The sequence below is a fragment of the Carassius gibelio genome, chromosome A10 (assembly GCF_023724105.1).
Source record: "Carassius gibelio isolate Cgi1373 ecotype wild population from Czech Republic chromosome A10, carGib1.2-hapl.c, whole genome shotgun sequence".
NCBI lineage: Eukaryota > Metazoa > Chordata > Actinopteri > Cypriniformes > Cyprinidae > Carassius > Carassius gibelio.
Genome location: NC_068380.1, coordinates 6,697,531 through 6,725,103, shown reverse-complemented (window position 1 = coordinate 6,725,103; position 27,573 = coordinate 6,697,531). Strand labels below are relative to the sequence as shown.

At 34.2% G+C, this 27,573-nt stretch overlaps 2 protein-coding genes across 6 annotated transcripts in view; both read left to right on the top strand.

The window, feature by feature from the left end:
* Positions 1–1,735: 1,735 nt before the first annotated feature.
* LOC128020968 (transmembrane protease serine 2) lies at positions 1,736–8,811 on the top strand. 3 transcript variants are annotated; one of them, XM_052607809.1, is made up of 14 exons: positions 1,736–1,870; positions 1,980–2,067; positions 4,142–4,418; positions 4,752–4,844; positions 4,925–5,041; positions 5,121–5,250; positions 5,594–5,704; positions 5,821–5,864; positions 6,399–6,561; positions 6,634–6,803; positions 7,605–7,700; positions 7,847–7,989; positions 8,099–8,251; positions 8,477–8,811. In XM_052607809.1, exons 2-14 carry the CDS (start codon positions 2,050–2,052, stop codon positions 8,483–8,485), a joined length of 1,524 nt encoding a protein of 507 aa, XP_052463769.1. In that variant the 5' UTR covers positions 1,736–1,870; positions 1,980–2,049; the 3' UTR covers positions 8,486–8,811. The 3 variants fall into 3 exon arrangements, with proteins under 3 accessions (XP_052463769.1, XP_052463771.1, XP_052463770.1); XM_052607811.1 differs by having other exon boundaries at positions 1,774–1,870; positions 2,027–2,067; XM_052607810.1 differs by having other exon boundaries at positions 1,811–1,870; positions 1,983–2,067.
* Positions 8,812–21,700: 12,889 nt separating this feature from the next.
* LOC128020962 (cell adhesion molecule DSCAM-like) overlaps positions 21,701–27,573 on the top strand; it is a 65,445-nt gene continuing 59,572 nt past the window's right edge. Inside the window, exon 1 of one of the 3 annotated variants that reach the window (XM_052607792.1) lies at positions 21,701–22,384. In XM_052607792.1, the coding sequence (XP_052463752.1) occupies positions 22,342–22,384 (43 nt within the window). In that variant the 5' untranslated portion in view covers positions 21,701–22,341. The remainder of the gene's footprint in view (positions 22,385–27,573) is intronic. The other 2 variants (XM_052607790.1, XM_052607791.1) reach the window with 2 other exon arrangements.

Here is a 27,573-nt window from a genome sequence, read left to right as displayed (position 1 = left end):
ACTTGCTGGGAAATAATCACCCTCATTAAATACAAAGAGTTATATGTATAAAAAAAAAAAAAAAAAGTAAATCTGAACAGCTAATTTTCAGTCACTTCACCTTGAAAATGCCTGTTAGCTATTTAACAGAAATGAGTTAACTTTGCCCCAGAATTTTTCTAGGTTGTAACCAGGATTTCAGCAAGTGAAAAGGAACAATTATTTCCTCCTGAGAACTTGACAGAGCTTCTTTCCGGGTCTGTATCAATAATCCAACACCTTGACCGAAAACAAACTTTGGCTCCACCTCCAGACGCAAGTCTTGCCTCATCACATAACACCGTATGTTGATTTTACTGAGTACACAGAGAATGTTTATCAAGCTCTAATTTTCAGTTTCTTCCTTCTAGTTGTCATTGAAATGTTATTGTGCTTCAGTCTACGAGACAGGCGTGGGAGTCAAATATTAACATGATGTTGAGAGAGCACTTGTAACGTCATGGATCTCAAAGTATCGGCTCATTGACTTAGTTACTGAATAACAGCAGGGCTGAGATTGACCCCTGTGCGAGAGATGAGTTTGGAAAGCCACACATTTTCTTAGTGCAGATGATCTTTACAGCTTGTTTTTCATGTGGAAATTGTGTCGTGTCAGGAAATTGAACAGGAAGTCTAGTTACAGCTTGCAACCGATGAAACTTTCATCAAATAGAAGCCTTGTAAAGGATGTATAGCTTTTAGCAGTTCAGGTGATTCTTTGTACAAAATTATTTACATGAGAACTTAAAGTTGAGTTTGTTTATATTTATTTCCTCTCCATATTTGTTCATACATGACACTGAAATATGTTCATATATGATTTTGAAGCTTTCGCTGAAAAGAACAGCACTCTTGTGAAACATAAGATTGTTTAGTTTTCTCTGGTGCACAGAGGGTTAAAAGGTCTGCAAAGGTTGACACACATGGGGATAGTGTTTGATTTGCTGTGTGCTGTGATTTAAAGGGGTATTTAAAGGAATAGTACAACTAATAATTAATAGTTTTGTCATTTTGCCAAAAAAGTTGGATGATAAAAACAAAAAGGTAATTTAAATCAAATTAAAATCAAAAAAAAAAAAAACGAATTGCTTCTTTAAATATTGATAAAACCTATGATGGAATATGATACTATAATAACACATCAACAATACCAAATATGTTTGATTCTCGTGTCTTCTAATCTATTGTGATTTACCAAATGTTTCCTTCTTCAAGTGAAAGGGAATATTTAGTGCACACTTGCAGCACGCAAAAGCTTGCTTTATTTTTACAAATTAGATTTGAGCTATGAATGGAAGGTTTTCAGTGTATAGGAACTAAACTTGGCTAAATTCTCACACAAAGCTATCATTTGACTTCAGCAGACTTGAACCATAGCATTCAAATCACAGAGACTGAAGTTAATGTAGATTTGCATTTGCGAGACTAAACAAAAACAAAAAATAAAAAACAGATGTCATTTTATATATTTTTCTATTGCATTTGTGCCCCGTTCAAAATGTTGTGAAATGGAGTTTGCAGTAAGGAAGCTCCTTTGACAGGAATATTTTTTTTTTTTCCTTATTATTGACACAACTTGTTTGCTTGGTATTTTACAATGCAAAGTTGCGTCATCTGTGTGCGAGAAATGTGAGACCAGATAGTCATTGAAAAGAAAACCAATCAAATGCTCTGAATAATAAACCCTTAGTTCTGGTCACCGGGTGATATTTTATGATTGATATTTTATGCATTCACCTGACTGGTGGGTGTTTTAGCTGATCTACCAAGCAAAGGTGTGGCGTTGGCTGTTCATTACACACACAGAGAGCGGACAGAGAGTCCACTAACACTCAAACACAAGGAAAACCAGGTGAGTTTTACTGTATATTATTATAATTTGTATGACATTGATGTATGATTTCATACAGATCTGTTGCTGTTTCTAAGACTAATGTATGTTTTAATGTATGTTTACTCAGCAGATCTTAGACTGAGCTTGAAGTTCAAGTGATTTTTCTTTTTTTAGTTCAAACAAGCCAAAGGCAAAAGATGCAGATGACAAATGCGGTAATGACATAAACTAGTTGTTTTTTCTTATCTTAACTCCTGTCTGAACACCCTCTTCTGTCCAGCGTGGATCTTTTAGTTCCCGTTGTCTTTTGTTTGACATTGATTTTATGGAACAATGCAGAAACTGTCAGTCAACAGATATATTTGTAAAGCATTAACTATCCTGAGGACAAACCAAGCACTTAATGAATGATTCATCAGAAAGGCCATTTGGTCTTTTATAATGGAAAGGCAGTTAGAAATGAATTCATGAAAAATAATGATAACATTAGACACAATGGATAATGGCCTGATTCATACATAATTTCCATAAGGAACTATTTTCTGAATAAGCTACAGGGAACTTTTCTATTGTACCTGAAAAATGTATGCAAACAATTTAATTGAAACCAAAATAGCCTTTCTTTATTCAGATAGGAATACAACCAAAACTATGTATATTTGTATATATTCACTCACTGGCCACTTCATTAGGTACACCTCGCTTGTACCGGGTTGGACCCCTTTTTGTCTTCAGAACTGCCTTAATTCTTCATGGCATAGATTCAACAAGGTTTTGGAAACATTCTTCAGAGATTTTGGTCCATATTGACATGATAGCTTCACACAGTTGCTGCAGATTGGTCGGTTGCACATCCATGATGCGAATCTCCCGTTCCACCACATCCCAAAGCTGCTCTATTGGATTGAGATCTGGTGACTGTGGAGGCCGTTTGAGAAAAGTGAACCCATTGTCATGATCAAGAAACCAGTATGAGATGATTCGAGCTTTGTGACGGTGCATTATCCTGCTGGAAGTAGCCAACAGAAGATGGGTACACTGTAGTCATAAAGGGATGGACATGCTCATCAACAAAACTCAGGTATGCCGTGGCGTTTAAACGATGCTCAATTGGTGGTAATGGGCCCAAAGTGTGCCAAGAAAATATCCCCCACACCATTACACCACCACCAGCAGCCTGAACCATTGAGACGAGGCAGGATGGATCCATGCTTTCATGTTCTTTACGTCAAATTCTGACCCTATCATTTGAATGTTGCAGCAGAAATCGAGACTCATCAGACCAAGCAACATTTTTCCTATCTTCCATTGTCCAATTTTGGTGAGCCTTTGCAAATTGTAGCCTTTCTATCATCTCTAACCAGTCTGTCCATTCTCCTCTGACATCAACAAGGTATTGTTGTCCACACAATTGCCGCTCACTGGATATGTTCTCTTTTTCGGACCATTCTCTGTAAACCCTAGAGTTGGTTATGCGTGAAGATCAAGAGTTTTTGGAATACTCAGACCAGCCCATCGGGTACCTACGATGTTCAAAGTCACTTAAATCCTCTTTCTTCCCCATTCTGATGCTCGGTTTGACAGCAAGTCGTCTTCACCACATCTAAATGCCTAAATGCATAGAGTTGCTGCCATGTGAATGGCTGATTAGCAACTTGTGTTACCAAGAAATTGAACAAGTGTACCTAATAAAGTGGCCTTTGAGTGTGTGTGTGTGTGTGTGTGTGTGTGTGTGTGTGTGTGTGTGTGTGTGTGTGTGTGTGTGTGTGTGTGTGTGTGTGTGTGTGTGTGTATATATATATATATATATATATATATATAGTATTCATTAATTTGGGGGAGGTAACAATATAACATTTAATTTCAAGTAGTCTATATTGGACATTTAGACTTAAGTACATGAAATCTGAAATAAGAAAAAAAAAATCTTTTTTCCAGTGTTGTAAGATATAAGCAAGTGCAGCTCATTTCCTGTCTCTACTGCAATAAAATGGTGATCGGATGAAATATTGGATTACTCTTAAGGCGTGTTAAGTTCAATATAGTTTATTACATATAATAAAACATGTCAATAAAGGAGTAAATAGTGCATATTATTGTTCAAATAAGGAACAATGTGTATTTAATAGGCTAGTTTTTCCTGGAACAGTCTGCACATTGTTGCTGTTAGTCATATTGTAATTGCTAATATTCACACGGTAGTCTAAAGTTACTTTCTGATGAATATTTTCAGTCTGATTTGTCACATTATTAAACCTGAGAAACTGACAAAAACCAAATTTCTCTCAGATTTACGACAATGTTTCGCACGTGAACCATGGTTTCCAACATGAAGAGCAGCGTCCCCCTCCATATGCACCCTCTTCTGGAATAAACCCGGCTTTACCTCAGCACCCCGCTCCCCAAAACCCACAGTATATACACCAGAATTCTCCTCCACAATACTTTACAGAGAGATACTCGCCTGGTCAGAGCCTGCATCAGTATACGCCTCAAACAGCACCTGTAAACACACACCACACGGTCACACCTGGACTCTACCTTGACGTTAATCCGGTTCACAAAGGTATTTAAAATTTAAATGTTGTATCATTTACTTCAATTTCTTCCAAGCTGTTGTGGTGTTGAACACAAAAGAAGATATTTTGAAGAATGCGGGTAGCCAAACAGTTTCTGGTACCCATTGACTTCCATAGTATTATTATTGTTTCTGCTTTTCCATACTATTTAAGCCAATGGGGACCAACAACTTCTAGGTACTCACATTCTTCAAAATATCTTCTGTGTTCAACAGACAAAAGAAATTCATACAAGTTTGGGTGAGCTCTCCCTTTGATCTCTTTTATCATTTTTATGTTTACAATTTTTTTGATTTTTATGAGCTTTGATTTTCCAACAGCTTCCAGGAGAAAAAAATGGCCGTTGATCCTTTGCATAGTCATCACCCTACTGGTTGTTGCTGGGGTCATAGCTGCGGTGCTTTGGGTTTATGGTAAGAAACCCACACACTGGTTCCAACTATACATCTACCCAGTTATTTCTTGCTCTGATATCCTCCATCTACTCCAACAGGTGGGTTTGATTGTTTGCAAGGGCGTCGCTGTAAAACAGATAACAAATGTGTCAGCTTCTCGCAGTGGTGTGACGGCGTGCAGAACTGTCCATCAGGAGACGATGAAGCTCATTGCTGTAAGAATCCCTTACGCATATGGTCTGACATGATGAACTGATCCCATTCAAAGCACTTTACTGTACCTTTTTTGTGTAGATCGTCTGTATGGATCTAACTCCCTTCTTCAGATGTACTCACGTGAGAGACAAAAATGGGAGAATGTCTGTATGGATGGATGGAGTGACAACCTCGGGAAGCAAGCATGTGAGGAGATGGGATACGAGAGGTAATATTAGTATGACTCATCTCAGAGGAAAGTCTGCGACTGCTACTATATAACGTCCTGTTTTAAATAAATGCTGTTCTTTGAAACTTTCTATTCATCAAAGAATCCTTAAATGTTTTAGTTGCCACAAAAAAATAATAATAATAAATTAAGTTTTTTAAAAGCACCAAATCAACTTTTTTGAATAATTTCTGAAGGATCATGTGACATTGAAGATGCTAGAAAAATGATGCTGAAAACTCAGCTTTGCCATCAAATGAAAATGTAAAGCATTTTCAGAATGGGTTTTGAAAGAGGCGATTTGTAATATGTGCTGTGTGTTTGTGTGTGGTTTATCTCTCAGGAACACTTATGTGGGTTATGTGGAGATTAACTCTAGAGCATCGTCTGACTACATGCTGGTGAAGACAGATACTCCCAGCTCTTTCAATCTGACAAGTTTTCTCAGTAAAAGGTGCGTCACATACTGTTTATACAGAATTTTCCAGTTTTTCACATCTAAAATGTTTAGGTTTTGCATGTTGGTTATGTTATAAAAACTCTTTTTATATTTATCTTATAATAATTCAGTTCAGACTGTCCATCTAACAAAGCAGTGGCACTCAAATGTATAGGTAAGATAATAGTTGCATCTATTAATTTGTATTTTTCTATTATTATTTTGTGTCTGTGTGTGTGTGTGTTTTTTTTTTTTTTTTTTTCTGAGTTTTACCATAATTTTGTATGACTAAAAAGTTAAAAGTAATTTATATAAAACTGAAATTAATTTTAAATATGAGGTATAATAATAATATGCAGTAAGAAAAACTAAATCATAATATGAGAAAAAAATTTAAATGCCATGGCTACTAAATGAAAATAAGTACTAAAATAACTAAAACTGGAATAAAACAAAAAGGTTAAATACCTTAGGCTAAAATAAAATGAAAACTGAAAATGCAAAAATAAAAGCAAAAACTATAAAAGTAAATAAGTATGAAACAATAACACTGATCCCGATGTACATATTTGTCATCATCTTTTACTCTCTCTCATTTTTGGGTGACCCATCCTTTTAAATATCTAAAGTATTAATATGAAGTGTAGTTTGTGGCCAGGAAAGCTACATTTCCACATACACTGATAATGATTATTGAATTCTGTTGTAGATTGTGGACGGAACAGCCGGACCCGAATCGTGGGAGGAACCACTGTGACCTATAAGGGGGTGTGGCCATGGCAGGTCAGCCTGCAAATTTCCGGAAACCATTTGTGTGGCGGGTCTATCATTACACCTTACTGGATCATCACTGCGGCTCACTGTGTTTATGAGTAAGTTCTCTCATTTAGTCCAGTCTCATTTGACAAGTTATGATGACTCTAATAAATGACAAACTGGTGTAGGTTTTCAAATGCAAGGGATTGGACTGTGTATGCTGGATATCTGACTCGTGCTGAGATGCGCTCGGCCACTGGCAATTCTGTAAACCGAATTGTCATGCACGACTTTAACCCGAGGACCAACGAAAATGACATTGCCCTGATGAAGCTAAACCAACCACTCAGATTTACATGTAAGACTGAATTTCACATTTCCCCCCAGCCAATAAGAAAATTTCATGATAATATGATAATGATAATAAATTAAATAAAAGTGTTTTTGTTTCACACTGTTATTTACTGTAGGTATTATTTACAATATAGCTTTTATGTGAATATTTTTTGTAAGCTTTTGTAATTCCGTTATGTGCTTGTCATTTGAATTGATTAAAAATTACATTTTAGTTTGTTGGAAAGTCAACATTTCTGTATTTTTATTTAATAATTATTTTTGGATTTTATATTTATAAATGAATACTTTTTGTATTTAATATTTTATTTCATAGTATTAATAATTATATTAGTAAAAAAAAATTCAAAGTATTAAATGAAACAGATTATTGCGGAATATGTTTAGCAAGATTTTATGCTTCATAATTCACATTTAATTCAGTGTGTTTTTTACTAGAAATTTCTGGGTACATTTTTTCCCCCAGAGTAAAATATTTTTAATATAGAACATGTCTTCGATTGAGTTTTAGGTGAAAGAATCATCATTTACTCACCATCAGGTTGTTCAAAAGATTCTTTATTGTGTCGTAAGAGAAAGCTTTTGTAAAATAGTAAAGCTGTTTTATTCATAGAACTCCTTGTTTATCAGTCTGCCCTGTTCATGACTTCAGAAGAAAAGGAATAAGTTGTGTGGACCATCTTTGTGGTGGATTTTTGGAGACAGAAGTTTCTATTGTGTGGAAAACAGCAGCTTGAAATTTTCTGCAAAATATCTCCTCCTTTGTTTTGGATGTTGACAGTTTGCATTTTGTTTCTTGTTTCAGCGGACGTCAGGCCAGTTTGTCTTCCCCGTAAAGGCATGTACTTTGCTGCCCCGCGGGAAAGTTACATCACTGGATGGGGGGCACTGTTAAGTGGAGGTTTGAAACTTTTCAAAAAGCAAAACAGAGCTGTAACCATTTACAGATCCAAATACATGTGTAGTGATTCATATTAGACAAAATAACTCATGCCTCTACATTTCTGAAACTGAAAATCGTTTCAAGCTAATTTTGTTTTCTTAAAGGACCTGCCTCACAAACCTTACAAGAAGCCAAAATCCAGCTAATCGACAGAACGACTTGCAACAGCCGAGCAGTGTATAACGGACGAATCACAGACACCATGATCTGTGCTGGCAAGCTGGAGGGCGGCGTGGACTCCTGTCAGGTCAGAAACACTGTTAGAAGCTGCTTGATCATTCAAAAGAGTACATTCGAGCACTGTAAATGTAATGTATGTGCCAAAAGCCAAATTAAACATGCGATCTTCCACACAGGGGGATAGTGGGGGTCCTCTGGTCATAAAGGAGAATTCTCTATGGTGGCTGGTTGGGGACACTAGCTGGGGTGATGGATGTGCTTTCAGAAACAAGCCTGGAGTCTACGGAAATGTGACCTACTTCCTTGACTGGATATATGAACAAATGCGGGTAAGATTTTAAATATAAACCCAAGCTGTGCCACATAAAATGTATTGTTATTATTATTATTACTATTACACAAGAAGAAAACTACCTCTTTGTTTTGTTTTACCCTCATTTTGTATGAACTAAAATGTAAAAAGTAGTTTATATAAAACTGAAATGAATTCTAAATATTAGGTATAATAATAATATGCAGTAAGAAAAACTAAAATACAATATTCTTTTTTCCAGAGATATTAGCTTTTTAATAAAAAAGCTTTTTGAGAAGAGCAACTAATCCAAATTGCTGACTCTGAGGAACTGTGACAAGGTCCAGGAGACCTTTAATGTTAGATATAGTTTTTTTTGTAGTCTTGTATTTAAATTTTTGTTTTCATATAAGTGTATTCACATAAATCTAAAAGAACCAGTTATTTATTTTCACCAGTGTCAATAATGAAGTTAATTGCAAATTTATTTGCTACAATATGCTATTATTATTAATTTTTTTTATGTGTTGTATAAAGAACACAATTGTACAAATGATTTGAATAAAAATCCCTACCTGACCATGAGGTTTTACATCACTGACGTGTTTCTGTTCTCTGGGTTTCTTTGCCACCACAACAGTTCACATTTGCATTATTACAGTATTTGATAAAATAACAGGCCAAAAAAAACTGGATAGTTGAAATTGTTTTTACAACATCAAGATTTTATGTTAAAATGTATATGATTGTTTGACTGGACAGATTCAATATCAATATTTTGTCTTTACATGATTTAATGAAATATAAACATAATTGATTAAATGTTGTCTCTGAATTTAAATTAGGAAAAAAAAGCTGCAAATATAATCTAATCTTAACGCTCTTTAAAAATTGTTTTAAATGGTTTATTATACATCATTTCTCAAATACATTTTCATGTCAACCTCCCATATTCTAACTACTTCAAATGTGTAACATAAATTATGTGACCCAGATTTTATGACTTGTATAAAATCTTTAAAAATATCATAAAGTTCATGTATTATACATAGATGCATGGATATTATGATATGTATTCTTCAAAATATAATGTCCAAGGTCATATTAATTTGTAAAAAAGTTATTAAGTGAAGCTAAATAATTTTTTTATATTTAACATATTTATATAAAGGTATTTGAAAATATTATATATGGACTGTTGAAGACTATATATATTATATTACATTATTTAATTTTTTTATCTGTAACTGAATGATTCAACTTTAACAGGTACAGAACCCCCTTCTGAATATATATATTTTATAGATTCATGGAGCATTAAGGCTTCACAATCAGCAAACCAAACCACAGGAGTAAAACTCCTATGACCCATTTTCCTCAGCTTTTCTTCACGCCTAAAAAAATGAATTCACACCAACCCACGGAGTCATCACAGTTCCTGGCTCCCAGTTAATCACCATTATGAAGTGTTATAGCATATTCAGCAGCAGTATTTCAACCTCTCCTTTGCCATTTTAGCAGGACCTTTAATCACCGCTCATTGAATTTGCGACTCTAATCGGCAGATGCTCAGTGGAGGAGATCAGCGTCTGCTACCTGTTTGTACCAATTAGCAGATGCGTGACACTCGGCTGACGGCTTTTCACGGGGGTTAACAGATGTGACAATTACGGCCTCATTTGAATGAATGCTCAAGGGGTTCAACATAAGGGCTACGCAATTACACGGCAGCCTGGGAACACATTACATCTTCAGCTTTACTCTCAGTCTCTGTGAGAGGAAAATGTTGGCAGGGAACCCACGGTGTGTTGACAAACAAACCTGCTTCCCGTAATGCCCCCCCACACACCCCCCAACTGGGGAAAATATGCTGAGAAGTCCATAAACCCCAAAATGTCATGCTGATTTAAGCCTGACTCGGCCTGCGTATGATAATGAATGAATGAATTTTAAAGGATATATTGTATATATAGGAAATGGTTTTATTAAGATTTTATATATATATATATATATATATATATATATATATATATATATATATATATATATATATGTGTATATATATATGTGTATATATATATATATATATATATATATATATATTTATATATATATATATATATATATATATATATATATATATATATATATTTAAGAAGAGCAAATAATTCAAACCACAGAGACAGATTTTGAATTTGTCAAATGGATTCTTTTTTTTTTTTTTTTTTTTTTTTTTTGCATTGCTGCATTCAATGCCGTTTTATGTATTAATTTTTTGTTTGGTGTTTTGCTTTGTTTGTCTCATCTGCATCTGAAATATCTATTCTCCCAAGTGAAATTATTTCTCACTTTGTGTCACAAAAGATCCTTTGTAGATAAATTATCTAATTATTTCCATTCAATGAAAGTAAATATACACAAGCAGTCAAGCTCCAAAAATGATAAAAGGAGCATAAACATACTATAAAAAGGATCAAACTGCAGGTATGATTTCAATTTTACATAGTAATGTCATGCCATGAATAAATGAGATTTAATATCTTATTTTCAATCATATTATGTCCTCAGAAGACTTGAGGTGTACATGCAACAAACAAGTGATAAACCAGTTTTATACCATTTTAAACCATTACACAGAAAAGAGCTGACATGATGCACTGCGTAACATCTCATTTTATGTTATAGAGAAGACAGATGAGGTTTGGCAGAATTTGGCTTGTTTTTGTGAACTACCCAGTTGTGAGCAGGGCAGATTCTTCAGATAGGACAGATGCTGAGGTCTTCCTTTAGCTCTCACGTGAGGTTTAGTGTCCACCCATCAAACAGAGTGTGTCATTTAGTCTGAGGGCCTGATCAAATACACTTGCCTCTGCAGCCAATGAGGGGAGAGAGCTTGTTACTGGGCAGTTGTGGGTTTAGTCTCGCTCTCTCTCTCCCTCTCTCTCTGTTCTTGAAGTCGATGTCATACATCAGCGTTATCGGCGTTCATAGGTTCCCTGTGCTGCTGTGTGCGGTTCTACTGAACATCAGCACTCTGTGCTGCATTTAAGATCAGCTAATAGCATCAACTATCAGCTCACCTCAGCAACACGAGCGATATTAGGCTTATTAGAGGAACACTACCTGCTGACATCAAATTACTTCCGGTATATAGGAAATGTCAAAGGATATTTTTGTATTGCTTTCTTATCTTTCCCTTTTTTAACTCTGCACCACCGTCTTTGCTTGAACGGGTGATGCTTATGGTTTGAAAACTTTTGTAGCTAAAATCAAACATTAGCCTAATCAAGATTTAATTCTTTTTTTTTTTTTTGATGCAAAATTAAGGTGCTCTTAATCCTAATATGTAGAGATTTTGATGCAAAATTAAGGTGCTCTTAATTTAAATATCTAAAATTTTACACTGCATTGTAGATGCTAAAACGAAAAAATAAAAGCGTAAAGTGTGTGATGCGTTAGTGTGTCTATGCAGTTCTCCTGACAAACAGCAGGTGGCGTCACGGACTGTCAGGAATAACCTCGAAGTGGTGGGGTTTCCCTTCAGTTTGTCTCACTTGTCTGCTTAAAAATAGAAAATCTGGAAACGTCACAAGATTAAGTATGATAAAACAAACTAATTAAAGAATCATTAGTAAGTATTACAAAGTGTTTTGACGATATTGCTACAGAATGGCTGAAAAAACACTTTTTGGTCAGTCTACGTTTAAATCCAAATTCTTCAAAAGAAATAGGTTAATAATAATTTACTAAAAGTGATGGAAAGTTAGCTCATATCATTCATGTAAATTTTTTATGACAGTTTTGATTTAAAAAACCAAATTGAGAAAGATTTTCTGTAGCCTACACGCAACACATTTGATTCATATTTGACAAAAGTTTTGAATTTATATATATATATATATATATATATATATATATATATATATATATATATATATATATTTATATACACACACACACACACACACACTTAATTTTAAGGTTATTTTAAGATGTTTCATGTGTTTTCTAGGATTTTATACATATATAAAATGCGTGTGTATTTTTTGACAACAGTTTTGATGAAATATATTGTTGTTTGCAAAGAGTTTTCATAAGTATACATGCCTTGGAACCTGGTATAAATAGCAGTGATTGCATTTCAGTTCTTCTGTATGCATTATAAATAGAAGTGTATGCATGAATCCTCTAATATTCTCTGCGATGCTCTTCAGCTTGTTCTGTGTTGGTCAGTCTTTCTGTTGACAGTTTTGTATTTAGGTCACACAGGAGCCCTCGGGCAGCAGTAAAGCATGTCCTCTACAGGAGTGATTGACACCTTCTCTGATGATGAATGAAGTCTCCAGCTTCTCTGGGCTTCCGCCACAGAAATAAACCAGAGCTGCACACTGATGGTCTGTCCTCGTCTCATTTCTTTAATTCAATGTTTTATGTGATACAGTGTAATTGAGGCAAATAAATTGAGACAGCTGTAGAATAACACAATTAGTGTTTAATTTTTTTTTTTCCTCCAGGATGCAATCATCTTTTATTTCCCATTAATGAAACAACACCCCATTTTATGGCCTACTGAACCGAACAGCATGTGAACTAAATGGAGAGGTAAATAAATAACAAAAAAATCTTGTTACCGGAACTGCATTGCATATTTACACTGAAATGAAAATGGTCTCTGAAATGACCTTTAAAGCTAGATTCGAGCTTACTTTGCTAGAATTCTCTATCGCCATCAACATCAATTACACCATCTTTATCAACAAGCATCCCAAAATGGTTTGGCATCTATTAGCATGCCAGTTTTGAAAACAATGCAATATATTCAGATGCAAACACCTGAAAGCTTTCTAAGACTTTATAGAACAATAAACTTTCTGTTGCAAAATGTAATTTCCTGCCTTTAGAGAGACCAGCTTGGATTTGAATTGCCTTTAAAGTTGAGCTGAAGTCCGTCTGTGTTGCTTTAAGATGAAAGGGAAGAGGAATCTGGTTTTGGATCAGAGGTAAAGCTGTGGCGGTGCCTGTACCCAGTGTTTCTGTGAGAAAGAAAAGTCATAAGAAAGAACTCTTTAATCTCACTGTTGTGCGTCTTGGACAGCAATGAGGTTAAATGTAGACAATGTGAGACTTTTACTTAAGTCTTCTATTCCTCAGATGTTTCTCCTGAGAAATAGATCCTAAAATCCCACGTGTCTCCTTTTAGAGTTCAAGAAAATGTCTCATTAAAATCTCATACTGTGCTCCGATTTCCCAAAATAATAAAGTATCAGAAATTCCAATACGATTATATAATATATAATAAAAAAATACAAAAGATTCCCGCCAGAAATTCAAACTTTTAAAAGCAATTGTCTTTTTTTTTTTGCTTACTTTTAATTAATTTAATTTAAATGTATATTTTATTTATATAATTATGTAATATAACAATAATGCATTTTTTACATAATTCTATAATATATCATAACAATAAGAATACTAATGTGTGCAATCATGAATTCAAAATCTGTAATTTAATTTTTTTATTTATATAATACAGAACAATAATAATGCTAATTAAATGTTTTATTATTACATTTAATAAATATATAATTATATAATAAAAATAAATACTAATAACACTTAAGTCTGCAATCAGAAATAGCTTTGTGTCATTTGGCTTATTTTTGTGTGCACGTTCCAAACGCAGCTCTGTACATTTATCTGTCTATCATGTTGACAGGTCTTCAGCCGCAGTGATGTTAACGTCCCGTGGCTGTTCTCCAGTGATGAGTCCAGATGGAGGATATGTTGGTACCTGCCTTTCTATTTCCATTGCCAGTTTACTCCCTCCAGCCCCCGGTACACCTCCATGCCATCTGTGCCAACCTGCCGTCTCTCCGTCAGACAGTTTGCAGGATCCGCCGTGCGTGGCAGGCCTGCAGCTGTGCAGACAGCAAGCCCAACATCTGTGTGTCCTGTGGGACAGACGGGGGGAATGTCCCGTTGAGCGACTCAGCTGCTGCTGGCCTTAAACACAGCCACCGGCCGGCAGTTCTGTAGACGGGGTGAGTTTTGCAATGTAAGTGTAAAAAAAAAAAAGGCAGTATTCACTGGACTGAACTTTTCCTAACCTTGAAAAATTATACATTATGAAAAAGTAATAGTAGAGGCGTTGTGTGCACTGTGTGAACATGATGCTTACTTTAGTTCTAGGATAAATGTGAATGTGCATTAATTCATCCTACTCACAAAAAACTTTTCCTTCAGCCCGAGATTTATTCATTACACTTTTTGTTTTGAAAGGGCTTTTATATTTACTATAAATAGAACTTCTTTTATTATTTTGAGTCCTGCTCATATTTAAAAAGTAATTAGTTACTTTTTTAAGGAGTAACGCAATATTGTAATGCATTACATTTAAAGCAACTTTCCCCAACACTGATAATATATAATATATATTAAAATATAAAACACACAAAATAACTGTTTTCTAATTTAATATATTTGAAAATTAAACTTATTCCCATGATGTAAAGCTAAATTTTCAGCAGCCTCTACTGCAGTCTTCAGAGTCATAAGATCCTTCAGAAATCATGCTAATATGCTGATTTGCTGCTCAAGAAACATATATTGTAATTATTTTTATCAATGTTGAAAATATTAGATGCATTTATTTATTTTTATAAAAATATACTGTGTATATATATATATATATATATATATATATATATATATATACACAGTATATTTTTATATATATATATGTTTTATTTTATATATATATAGCTCAATTGGTAGAGCACTGCACTATCAAGCGCAAGGTTGGGGGTTCGATTCCCTGGGAACACATGATATGTAAAAATTGATAGCCTGAATGCACTGGAAGTCGACTTGGATAAAAGTGTCTGCTAAATAATAAGTTAAATTGAAATTGCTTATTATTATAATTGTGTTCAAATTAAAAGAAAAAAAATGCAGCAATGCTATTCAGCTATATATATATATATATATATATATATATACATATATATACTCAATCAGTCAATAATGATCAGTCATTCTGCTACTGGTGAGACACAACTGCAAGTGAGAAACAAAATCGAGAAATAAATAAAATAACTTTTTCATGACCACACATAAGGTCAGCCATGTGCTTTTGTTACTAAGCAACACTGAAAGCCTGTGTGAGGGTTTTGTCTGAAGTCGACTCAGATGGGTTGTACGGCTGGAAGAGTAACAGTCAGGCTTTGATTACTGTGCAGAGTCAAGCCCGACAGTCTCGTGCTCAAACATTCTGCATAAACTCACTAATTATTAAAGAATATCCAGTGTCACAGCAGATTTCAGTTACTTTTGGTTATCTTTTCTGAACTACTGTAAATGTAATTTCAAATAAATGTCCAACATATGTTTTGTTTTTTAGTAGTATTCTCTGGCAGAAATAACTATGGTGAACATTTTAAATACTGTAGACATTTACTTTAATTCAGAATGGCTATATGTATGTATGTATGTATGTATGTATGTATGTATGTATGTATGTATGTATGTATGTATATATATATGTTTTATTTTTTAATTTTTTTGCTTGAATAGTAGTAGAAATGTATAGTTTGAGTTACAAATTGAAATTGTAGTTGGAATGACTTATCAAAGGTACTATTATGATGCCACTTTCATTCAGTGGCTCCTTTCATTCTCTCTCTTTCTCTCTCTGTCTCTCCTCCAGTGCCGTTTTATTGCATTGTGCCTGTAGAGTCCTGCTGGGCGTGAATCAGTGTGGAGAGCCAATAGCAGGCCGGCAGGTGGGTGGCGGTCAGTGGTCAATGAAGCAGGGTGGGGTTACTGTGTCATAATCACAATAAAGGAAAGGTCAGCACTTCTTTACTCACATGCAGAAAACACACCCAAAATCATTATACAGATTTCAGTATTTATTAACAGGCAAAGCGACAGACATTTCTTACATTTTCTTTTGAACAGAGATCAGAAGAAATGCATTATTCAGATGAAAGTGTTTTTTTGTTTCAGCACTGCACTGGACGTGCTGCTTCAGAGGATGACATCTGAATGAAGCACTGAGCCTTTAGACTGAGCATTCAATATATATGATCAATATATGGATTCCCAGCAGCACGTCAGCCCAATCAAGCACTTATTCTCCTGTGTGGGAGAGATTCACCATTTCATTTAGTTCCCAGTGATTCATGGACGTTACCTTTTTAGGCAGGACCTCTCCTGTAAAAGGAGCTCATTCACATTACACTCGGCTGCTGGTATTAATGAAATCAAACACACGTCAAATCTTAAGCGTTTGGGACAATAAAGTTGAAGAGAAATCCCCTTAGTTTTTTTACACATTCTGTGTTTGTTCATATTCTGGTGCCTGAAAGCTGATGATAAGATAATATCGGTTATTACCAGCACATAACATTCTAAAGTACAGACTTGCAGCCATTATTTACGGTCATTTGTGAATGTTTTTTTCTTTTCTTTATTCAGACATGTTATCTCATTAAAACGTGTAAAGTCTACTTTACTGTTTGGAGAACTATAAAATAACTTAATAATTTTATTATAAAACATTTTATTACATTAAATTGAATAGAATATAAAACTATAATATTATTACACACACACACACACACACACACACACACAAACACACACATATATATATTGGAAATCGAAAGAAAACCCAGAGAAAAACATTTAAATAAAATTAAAGAATAATAATAAATCAAATTAAAGAATAAAAAAATGCTAATATATAGTAAAATGTTAGAATATTACTGCATGATTTTTGCAACTTCTGGCAGCCAAGAAAAATTTAAACATTCAGAAGTCCATACTGACTAAAATGTATTGCACTTTTAATGATAATTTACAATCTAAATATGTTTGAGGAGGAATTATGTCACAATTAGAATGAATACCATTTAGAAAATTAAATTCCTAAAACGTATCTTGATGTATATTATCTGTTTAGCAAAATGAGTTAATTTCTTAGATTTTCAAATACTTTTATACTATGAATACAGATAAACAATTGTATTTCAATTTTATTTATAACAGTTTTCTAACGATAATTGGGATTTTGACTCAGTTTGTTCTTTTTCTCTCTACTAGCACAGATAACATCCATTCCCATGCAGAGGAGCATCCGGTAAGATTCTGTCATCTATTGTAAGCCACTTCTAGATGAAAAGAAGAAGCATGTGAGTAGAGTCCAGGGAGAGCTGCAGGCATGTGTGCTTTTGTAAGGGATTCTCCAGCCCAACAGCTGCAAGAGTGCCACAGAAATGCTTGTTAGGGCAGAATATAGCCAGAGCTCCAGGGACCATCCAGACACAGTGACTATTCATAACTGTAATGGGTAATTTACAAAAAAGCCAGTGAGGGACAGCAAGAGATCTGCTGAAAATACAAATTTATGGGAAACACTTATTGTATCAAAACTACTGCTGTCCAAAAGCATCATCCTACCTTTGCATATAAATAATACCATGTCAAGGGGTCTAGTATTGATGCTCTTCTCCAGAACAAGCACAGAATATAAACTAAGGTCTCAAATCACTGAGAATCCTGAAATATTTCCTGGAATATTTTTTCCTTTTCTTTTCTTTTTTTATTATTTTAAAATAATGTTTAATTCATATTTTAATGCATTTAGTTTATACAGAACTATAGAATATTATTGATATTATATAATATAATAATAATATAATTTTATAATAATATCCTTTTGTAATCTTTACAACATCCTGAAATGTTTCTTGGACTCTTTTCTCTTTTCTTTCTTTATACAACAATTATTTAATTTAGTAAAATTTTTGTTAATTGTTTTTGATTGAATGTTAAATAAAAATTTTATTAAATGTAATTTATATAGAATTATAGAATGTTATTAACAGTAAATAGTAAAACACTATTTAAAAAAAAAAAAATTCTGACAGCCTGGAAATATTTAAACATTTAATATCCATACATGCTAAAATGTATTGCATTGAATGATAACGCGTACAGCAATACACAATTAAAATGCTATATAAATGCCTCATTCATTCATTAATTTCAACCGAAAGGAAAACAGAAGCTAAAGAGCATGTTATAATGCATAAAGCAGTTGACAAAACTAAATAAATGCAAACATCATCCCAAATCCTGAAATGTATATTTATAGAATTATACTTTATTCTATCAATATTTAATTATTAGGTCTTTATAGAATGTTATTCATAATAAATACTGTAGTAAAATATTATTGAATTTTACCGCATGATGTGTCTGAAAAATAGGAAATATTAAAACTTCCTTGATCCAGATTGCCTAAAATTTATTGCTTTTAATGACTATTTAAAAATAGAAAAAAATTGGCACACCTAGGTCCAAATTTACTTGAATAACAGACTATCACATAAGTGACGTTTCGGGCACACAGGCTTTTCATCAGACTTAATTTTATTTTTGTTCTTACAGTGATGTGCATGCTTTTGTTTTGATTTAGTTTTTGTAATGATAATTAACAATCGATATGAAAAGAGGAACTAAGGTATAAAACATTTAACGAAACTAAACCGCGTGGAAACATCATTCCGAACCTCTCCTGACTGCTGCCTGTCCTGCTCATAATTAGCTGTTCTGTTTAATCCGTTCCCTGAGGTTCTCTCCCATCCTCTAGGGTGGAGTCACTCCGAGAGAGCGAACCACATGACATGTCCATGGGCAACGCCTATCCATGGACACAGCATCCTGGGCGTGCCTGGTGCACATGACTCGCCCCCTGAGAAAGAACAGAGAGAGCCGCCCTGATATCTGCTCTGTGATAGCAGCCAACACGACTCCCCTCTGTTCAGCCTGCAGCACCATCCGCGGCTGTCTCGCGTGGGCTGTGCGAACCCAGCGCCAACATTGTTACTGGCTCCAAAAGCAAACAAAACAGTTTTTTTTCTGTTTCGCGTCTCGTGACAGCAGCCTGTCTGGTTTGAGCGGATGCTCCATGAATCAATGGCTGCTTTAGACAAGCTTACGGTGCATGAGGAAGCTCAGTTATGGTGCAGCGAAATGGCTCATGCATGGAGAGAATCCGAATGAATGTTATAGACTAATCATCAATGTGACAAACATTAGATAAATAAGACACAAAAACGGCAGAACTGTGTGTATAGAAAGGGAATCCTGGGGACCAAGTTGTCTGTAATTCAGTAAATGGTGCAGAGGTTGTGCTGTTGGGTGGAGGGATTGGTTGATCTGAGAGGAATGTAATGAGTTATGCAGCTCACGTGGAAACAGACGTGGAAAAACACACTGCTGGAGACAGTGAACGGAAACAATCCGGGCACCTTAAAAATCACAGGGCTTTTTGAGAAGAGATTGGTTCCTAAAATGCGAACTGTCCCAGGTTCTTGGTTTTATTTGCCAGCGGAATATGTATTTCATGGCGCCTGTTGAGCTAATCGTAACAGCACACATTGTAGTAAGTTGCGTGTGTGGTGGGGGATTTGGGTAAATGCATGAGGATAAGCGAGCGTGTTGCGGTGGCTGAGTCTAATGATGTGCTGTGGGTTTGGCAGTGACAAGTGACAGCTCCTGTATTCTGCGGCATGCACAGATCTGTGCTGAATCTGAAAACAACTGGCAGAGGACAGACAAGAAAAGAGCAATTTGTCTACAAATCACACTGGAGATAGAAGATCAGTAGATCAAGAAAAACAGAAATGCAGTTGATTATAATTTACCGTAAAGAGGAAAGAGAGCATGCCATCAGTCAGATGCTAAACTAACCTGGGCCAATGGTTGAATATGGTTTTATTGGACATTAAAATTATTTGCCGTGATATTTGTCAGATGGAATGGAGATTATGTATATATAACACACATACTTAAAACCAAAGTTTTAAATAATACTTAATACAATATTATTAATAGTAATATTTATATATTATTAATCATTTAGTTCATAATAATACATTAAATATCACATTAGTTATTTTCTTTTTTAGTATGATATGAACATTAATATTATTAATACTATACTTATATATTAAACACACACACACACACTCAAATATTATTATTTTTAGTTGTCTTTTTAATAATAATAATAACTCTTTTTTTTTTTTTTTTTTTTTTTTTTTTTTAATGGCATAAAGATGGCTATTTAAAAAAAAAACTTACTAAAGAACATGTTATAATGAATAAAACAGAATTTAAGCGCATGCTAGCTTCATCCTAAATCCCCGAGAATCCTGAAACGATTCCTGGACTACAAATTATAATAACAACAATGTTATTTTCAAAATAAGTATTATCACATTTGTGTATTTAAATTATTATTATTATTATTATTATTATGTTTAATAGATTATAGATATAAATGGTTCAAATACATCATGAATACTCTGTTATTATTAGGATACTCAAATCTAATTAAAGGTTAATGTTTTTCATGAACAGGCAATGAGTTGGCCCAACGCCTCACTGCGCAGGAGGCAAATGCTCTGATTTGTCAAGGTCAATTAATGAAGCCAGCTTAAAGGACAAAAAAAAAAAACTCACACGCCCTCGGGGGTCCTGAATCCTAACACAAACCGCATTAAATGACATGAAGTCATGTTCACCAATTAAGATCATTAAGAGGAAGTTGTCATACAACTGTGATGTTGCTGTTACCTTCATTACATGCTGTTTATTTTTCACTTTAAACATGTGTGGTGTGCACTTGCTAATGGGTCAATGACAAATATGGAAGATTAGATGAGGAAATTGCTTTAAAAATCTAGTTTAAAATTCAAGATCTTAGTCATTTTGGTTTCATTAATTTTTTTAAAAGCTCATGGCATTAAAAAAAAATTGTTAAGAAAAATCAGTGGTGAATTAGTTAATTGTTTGACGTTAAAAAGAGTTGCTTAATTTTACCTTTACAAAACAAGGTTTTTTTTCTAAGTTGAAATATTTTTGGAGTACATTTTACAAGAGAATGGTACTGTATTTCAGTCTTTCTACTTCAAATTTTCACATTTAATTCAGTGCTTCAGTTTCTATGTAATTAATTGTGAAATTTACAATTACTTAAATTGTTTCTACACCATTTTTTTTTCAGTGTAACTTTTCATAAGGTCATGAAGGAATCCTTTCTTTTGTCACATGACGGCAAAATGACTTTCTTTTAATTAAAATTGTATTATTATTATTATTATTTTTTTTTTTTTTTACAATCTCCAGATAGGGTTGTTACACCACCTTTTACTTGTCAAACACACACACACACACACATATTAAAAATCTTTATCATCACCTCTGTGTTATTAGAATTTTAATATACTTTCCAGTTAAATTAAAAACTCGAAAATAAACATGAGCATCACACAATTTAACCCTAATATGCTGCAAATGCGTGACATCACATGGTTTCTTAGGGTTGCTTCAGTGCGCCTGGTCTCTCTCTTTAAGAGTAGCACCCCTGCACCTTTAAGGCTGCAGAGGAAAAAGAGAGGGAGAGAGAGAGAGAGAGAGAGAGAATGAGAGGGGGTGTTGTGTTGTGTGATGCTCTGGTGCTGATGCTGAGCTCTGGAGTGATCAGTGCAGCAGGGGAAGATGCGCGTGCTTGCTGACTGCTGGACGGTGCGAGGTGGTGAAGAGGGATGTTGCTCAGAGTCCAGCTAACAGCCATCATATCTATCTAATCCCGCGCTGGAGTTTCAGAGCTTTTTCTTTTTCTTTTTTTTTTCGTTCTTTTTTCTTTCTTTTCTGTAAAAGTTTTAGCTATGATTTCGACTCATTAATAATTCAGTGGATTTACTTTCCCGCGTTTTCTCCCTCGTACGCGGCTACACCTGTGCGCATTGTCCTCAGTAAGCACGCGCTCTGACTCAGCATCGCACCTGCCCGCCGCTCACCGTCTCGAGCTACAGCTGGATCTCAGCTCGGAGACAATCAGTCCGGGAGCGCACGCTCCATATGCATCCCTTCCGCTGGAACTACTAAGTACAAGATAATCATATTCCTGCGCAACGGCTTTTTTATTCTTCTTTTTTCTTTCTTTCTTTCTTTTCTTTCTTTTTTCCTTTTTCTTCTTTTTTTTTTTATTGGGAGGAAAAGTGTGCAGTGGGCAAAGAAAAATCTTAGTTTGGAGACTGAAAGGAGCAGGGCATGTGGATATTGGCCATCATCTTTTTCCAGTGCATTTTGAATGGTGAGTAGCGTTTTATTTGATTATTATCATTGTTATGCTGGAAGTAACTTCATTGAAATTAATTAACAGTGCAGTGCATTAGGAATGCGTTTAAGCATGCTTGAAAAATAATGCATTCTGGTCCATTTGAATTTGTCTCATGTTATTTAACAGCACCTTTACTGTATTCTTTTAAAAGATTCACAAATATAATTTGAATGCATACATTATACATTCAATGCAAGGTATTTTTTCCACACTTGTTTTAAATATTGCAAATTAATTTGAGCAAGTAATTAAGAAGGAGCCAGTACAGTAATAGACTACTTAATAAGCATTCAAACTGGCTGTTTTATTATTAGTTACTTTATTACATTTCACTGCTCATTATCCAAAAAAACATGCATGCATTAATATGCAAGTAGTGCATCAAGAATGTAAAGAATATGAATCTTGACATCCTTTAATCAAATGTGATGTGATTTGATGAGAATTTTTTTTTCTTTTTATTTATTTTATTATGACCTTGAACATATTTACATATGAACATATCTACATTTATGATCTGAGATACTTTTTAAAAATGCACAACATTTTTGAAAAATAAATAAAGTAGTTTTTTTCATTAAAAGGGTACCAAAACACTGGAAATTAGCTAAAAGAGAAAAAGAATATAATTTGTTATAATTTGTTGTATTGTGGCATAGTGACACAGCCACCATGTTTCACGGAGAAGCACTGAAGCATTGAATAAAAAAAATAACTCAGTCACTCAACTGACACTTTGCTGAATGCTTTCACTGTGACCTTTTCACAAAACATTTATTTAAACATTTTCCATTCCGTGTGTGTGTCCGATTCCTATTGACCTCTAGAAAAAATTGTATGCGAATGCTCGACAGGAGGCGAGTGTGTTGATGGCTTAAAATGGAAAGACAGCGAGTGGGTGCTGGTTGCTGGGCTAAATCAGAATGGGTGTGTTTGTGGTGGAATAGAGAGAGTGAGAGGGGGTATAAGGGGAAGCAAGAAGAAAATGGGACCATTTAGGTGGTTTTAACAGAGCAACACTGTGGAAGGTTAATATCAGACCCAGGTCACTCCAACGTAGAATGACCGTCGATGGCAGATGCGCTTTGATAGGATGCACCAAAAAAATAGAGGGACACGGCGATGCTTTAGCACAAAGGGTGTTGGAGAGCAGCACAAGGAGCTCTGTGATGGTCTTCCAAATGATCTTTTCCCAAGCTTTGTCAGTTTTCCGCAGGGCTCGGACGGAGGCAGAAATGGACACAGTCGTTTAACCTCAATTAATGGTGCATCGTTGAAATTGATTATCATTTCAGAGGGGGTTTGGGTTTTGGCTGATTTAGTGGTGCATGTCTAGCCAACTGTGTTCAAATGAGCATTTCTAAAAAGCATTTTAAGTGTTTCTCTTTGAATCAATATGGTCCAATTTGTGCTGCTGTGTTCTGGCGGTGTGTATGTGGGTCTCTGAGGCTCCATTGATCAGTGTTCTGATGCAGTGCAGTGAGCCTCTCTCTCTCTCTCTCTCTCTCTCTCTCTCTCTGGCCACTGTAGCATGTTTCTTTGGGGTGTGTGGGGGAGAGAGAAAGAGAGAGAAAAAGAAGCCATACAAAATGAGCCTTTCATGATTTGGTTAAGCTCACAGCCCAGTTCTTCGCTGGTCTCTATGGAAACCCCTGATATGTACTGTGTGTTGGCGCAGTGGCCTTGGAGCTTCCTGTGCAGGTGACCCCGGAAGTGTTTCTGTAATGACTAGCAGTGGAAAACGCGGTGTGCTTGTTTACGAAGCCGTTTGGGATGTTTATCTGGAGGGGGGACAGATAAATGAATTCCCTGGTTTCTTCAATAAACCTTTTGAGATTTCATATGTTTCCTTTTTGTGTTTTCCTTTTAAGTTTTCAGTGCAGTTTCAGCTTGATGCACAAATAATAGAATACGTATGTACATTTAGTCCTAATAAAATACATCTGCACCATTTTTCTAAGCTCCCTGGTATAGGTACATACTATTAATGTTTTGAATCTGTTTTTATTTTCCATTTTTAGTTTTCATTTGAATTTCAGTTAAAGTTAAAGTCATTTTGTTGTTCATTTTTGTCATTTTTAATAGTTTTTTTTTTATATCAGTCTGTGTAGTTTTTGTAATTTTCTATTTAATTTGTGCAGTTTCAGCTTGTAGATGCACAATTAATACAATTATTTTGTATTATTTAGTCCTAATAAAAAACATTTTCACCTTTTTTCTAAGCTCATCTTCTGAGTACAAGAGTTTTTTTTTTTTTGTATCGGAGAGATACTATTAGAGTTTTAATTAATATTTTAAAATATTTAAATAATGTTTGAAAGTCCTAATAACATTCACACATTTCTTCTAATCTCATCTCCTCTTGTTTTAGTATCATTTTTGATACTATTATAGTTTTATTATTTTGAATCAGTTTTTATTTCTATATTTCCATTCTCATTTTCATTTTAGTAAAAAAAAGTCATTTTTTGTTTTTGTCATTTTTAGTAGTTTTAGTTTTTTTCATTCATATCTATGTAGTTTTAATTCATTTTTATGTTACTCTTAGTGCCATTTTAGCTTGTAGATGAAAATTAATACAATTATTTTGTATAATTTTGTAATTTTCTATAAGTTTTTCTAAGCTCAGCTCCTTGGTATTTTATTGAGATGCTATTATAGTTTATATTAATATTTTGAAAAAGATTTTATTTTTCGGTTTTCCATTTTATTATTCAAATTTATTTGTAAATTTTAGTTATTTTTATGTGTTTTTAGTATTTTTATAAAACTTATGTATATAGCTTTTATTCATTTTTATTTTTGAACTGAATTAAAATTGCAAATGTTGCACCTAATGTTGCTGCAAATAATTTTTTTTTTTCATGTTTTTTTTTATTTTATTTTACTTTAGTTTCAGTTTTAGTTAACTATTATAACCCTGCCCTGGTATTAAACTGTGAATGTTTTTGCATGTAAAATCATGCCGAGTTGTTTTCAATGGCTCTTGTGTTGGTGAAGAACACTCGAGACCATGCGCATATTAACACACAAATCTAATTGGAAAAACAGAAGCATCCTCGCACAGACGGAGCGGAAAGTAGGTTCCATGTTGTTTTTGTAAACTGATGCAAGGGGCCAACTCTGACATACACTCAAATGGACACAAGCAAACAACACGGCATAGAGCAAAGTGTCCAATCAGCTGTCTCTTTCCATGAGATGCCTTCTAAGAGAGCTTTTAGCTGAGTCCAGATCAAACAGACAGAAGTGTGTGGGCATATCCATTTGTTTTGCTCAATTGTATGCCTGGGTTTGAAGACCATGTGCTGCACATTAAAGTGCTGGAGAGAAATCAAGACCATGTTTGCAGTCCTGAAAGCAAAGCAAACTGGATATTGTTCTGCAAATCATTTGAGATGGTTTAAAATCAACTTTGAATCAGAACACTGTAGATTCATTGTGTTTTTTGTTTTTGTTTTTTTTAAAGCTCATTAAATGTGCATTGAATGTTAGTTCAATTCTATTCTATTCTATTCTATTCTATTCTCTCTCTCTCTCTCTCTCTCTCTCTCTCTACATATATATATATATATATATATATATATATATATATATATATATGGTTATTATAATTTTAGCTTTTTGGAAATTAAATAAAAATGTACCATTTTATTTCTTTATGTATTTATTCTCACTTCTAGGGACAACTTTATTTTAGTAAAACCATGCCAGATGATAAAAAAAAGGTCTAGGAAAAGGAAAACTGGATTAAAAAAATCTGTATCTTTATCTGTTTCATGCAGAAGCAGTATGGTTACATTTTAATCTTGTTCTAGTTTTAAGATCAGTAGTTGGGAAGGTTAAAGCTGTGCCACAGGATAGCACGATGTGTTTTAGAAATAGACATAAACAGATGTTTGGTGTGAGTCAGACTCTCTCTCTCTCTCTCTCTCTCTCTCTCTCTCTCACACACACACACACACACTGCGCCACTCAACCCAGTAGCTCTTTGCATATCAGTAATTCCAGGAGTCGTTTGGCATAATAGCATTTTGATGATCTGCTTGTACTAACTGTTTAGTGAGCAGTAAGGCTGATCAGCGTTCATATTTTCCATCAGCACAGCTTATTGTCAATCAGCAGGAAATATGCCTGACAGACGGCCCTGTGCTGGTGGCCATAATGTGTATTTATTTCCAGCTTTGATGACTTGGCAGAAAAGCATGTTCGTATTTTCCACTGATGAGGACTTTCAGGCTTTTTTTTTTTTTTTTTTAGTAAGGAAGCTTCAGCACAAACCTCTGTGTTTCTGCATCCACTGTGACCAGCTGACATAGGACAGGGAGTTTTTCCCTTTGAGTGCAACCATGGTGCTTTTGGCCTGTTGTTGTGAAAGAAATGAGTGGAAGAGATTGTTTTTGGGGAGTCTTGATCAGAGAATAGATGGGGAGGAACTGATGAATATACATGTGCTTGGATTAGATGCATTTTAAGGTCTTGCATGTGATGTTTACACCTGTCCTCACACGTCATTTGATTAGGAAAGAATGTGAGAACATAAATATTAGAGGGACATACTGTATATCTTAAGATTGATTTCAGATTTAAAGATCTAATATCTCTATATATGTAAGATATTAAATCTTTACATCTGAAATTAATGTAATAGATATATAAGATTTGAAATACACACACACATTTGTACATATAGTAAATAATATATAATGTATATTTTAGATCATGTCAGATATTTTTTTCTTTCCAGTAAGCATTTAATACAATTTAATACAACCATTCTTACATATAATGTTAGTTCCCAAATAATGTTTTCAAAATCATGACTTCATTTATATATTTTCATATAAATCCAGATTTTATTATTATATATTACTGGCTGTAATTTTTGTAAATATATATTTTTAATTTTACAGTGCAAATTAGATTACAAATTTTGTACCTAAATACACTCTAAATGAAATCATAATACATTTTTGAAATTACAGTAATCTAAAATAAATTGAAATTAGATTCTAATGTAAATACTGTCTGTGGTGGTTATGGCCCTGAAAAAGAAGTATTATTATTCCCTTTCAACAACATTTTCATTAACAATCTGATTGTACACATATATTTTGTGAAATAATTCAGAGAGAAAAATAGATTAAATCTGCTCCCCTCAG

Bases quoted from the DNA above. Each gene is read 5' to 3' on its own strand.
- LOC128020968 (XM_052607809.1), top strand. The intron at 4,845-4,924 runs GTAAGAAACCCA...CTACTCCAACAG, and splicing joins TGCGGTGCTTTGGGTTTATG to GTGGGTTTGATTGTTTGCAA. The intron at 7,990-8,098 runs GTCAGAAACACT...TCTTCCACACAG, and splicing joins GCGGCGTGGACTCCTGTCAG to GGGGATAGTGGGGGTCCTCT.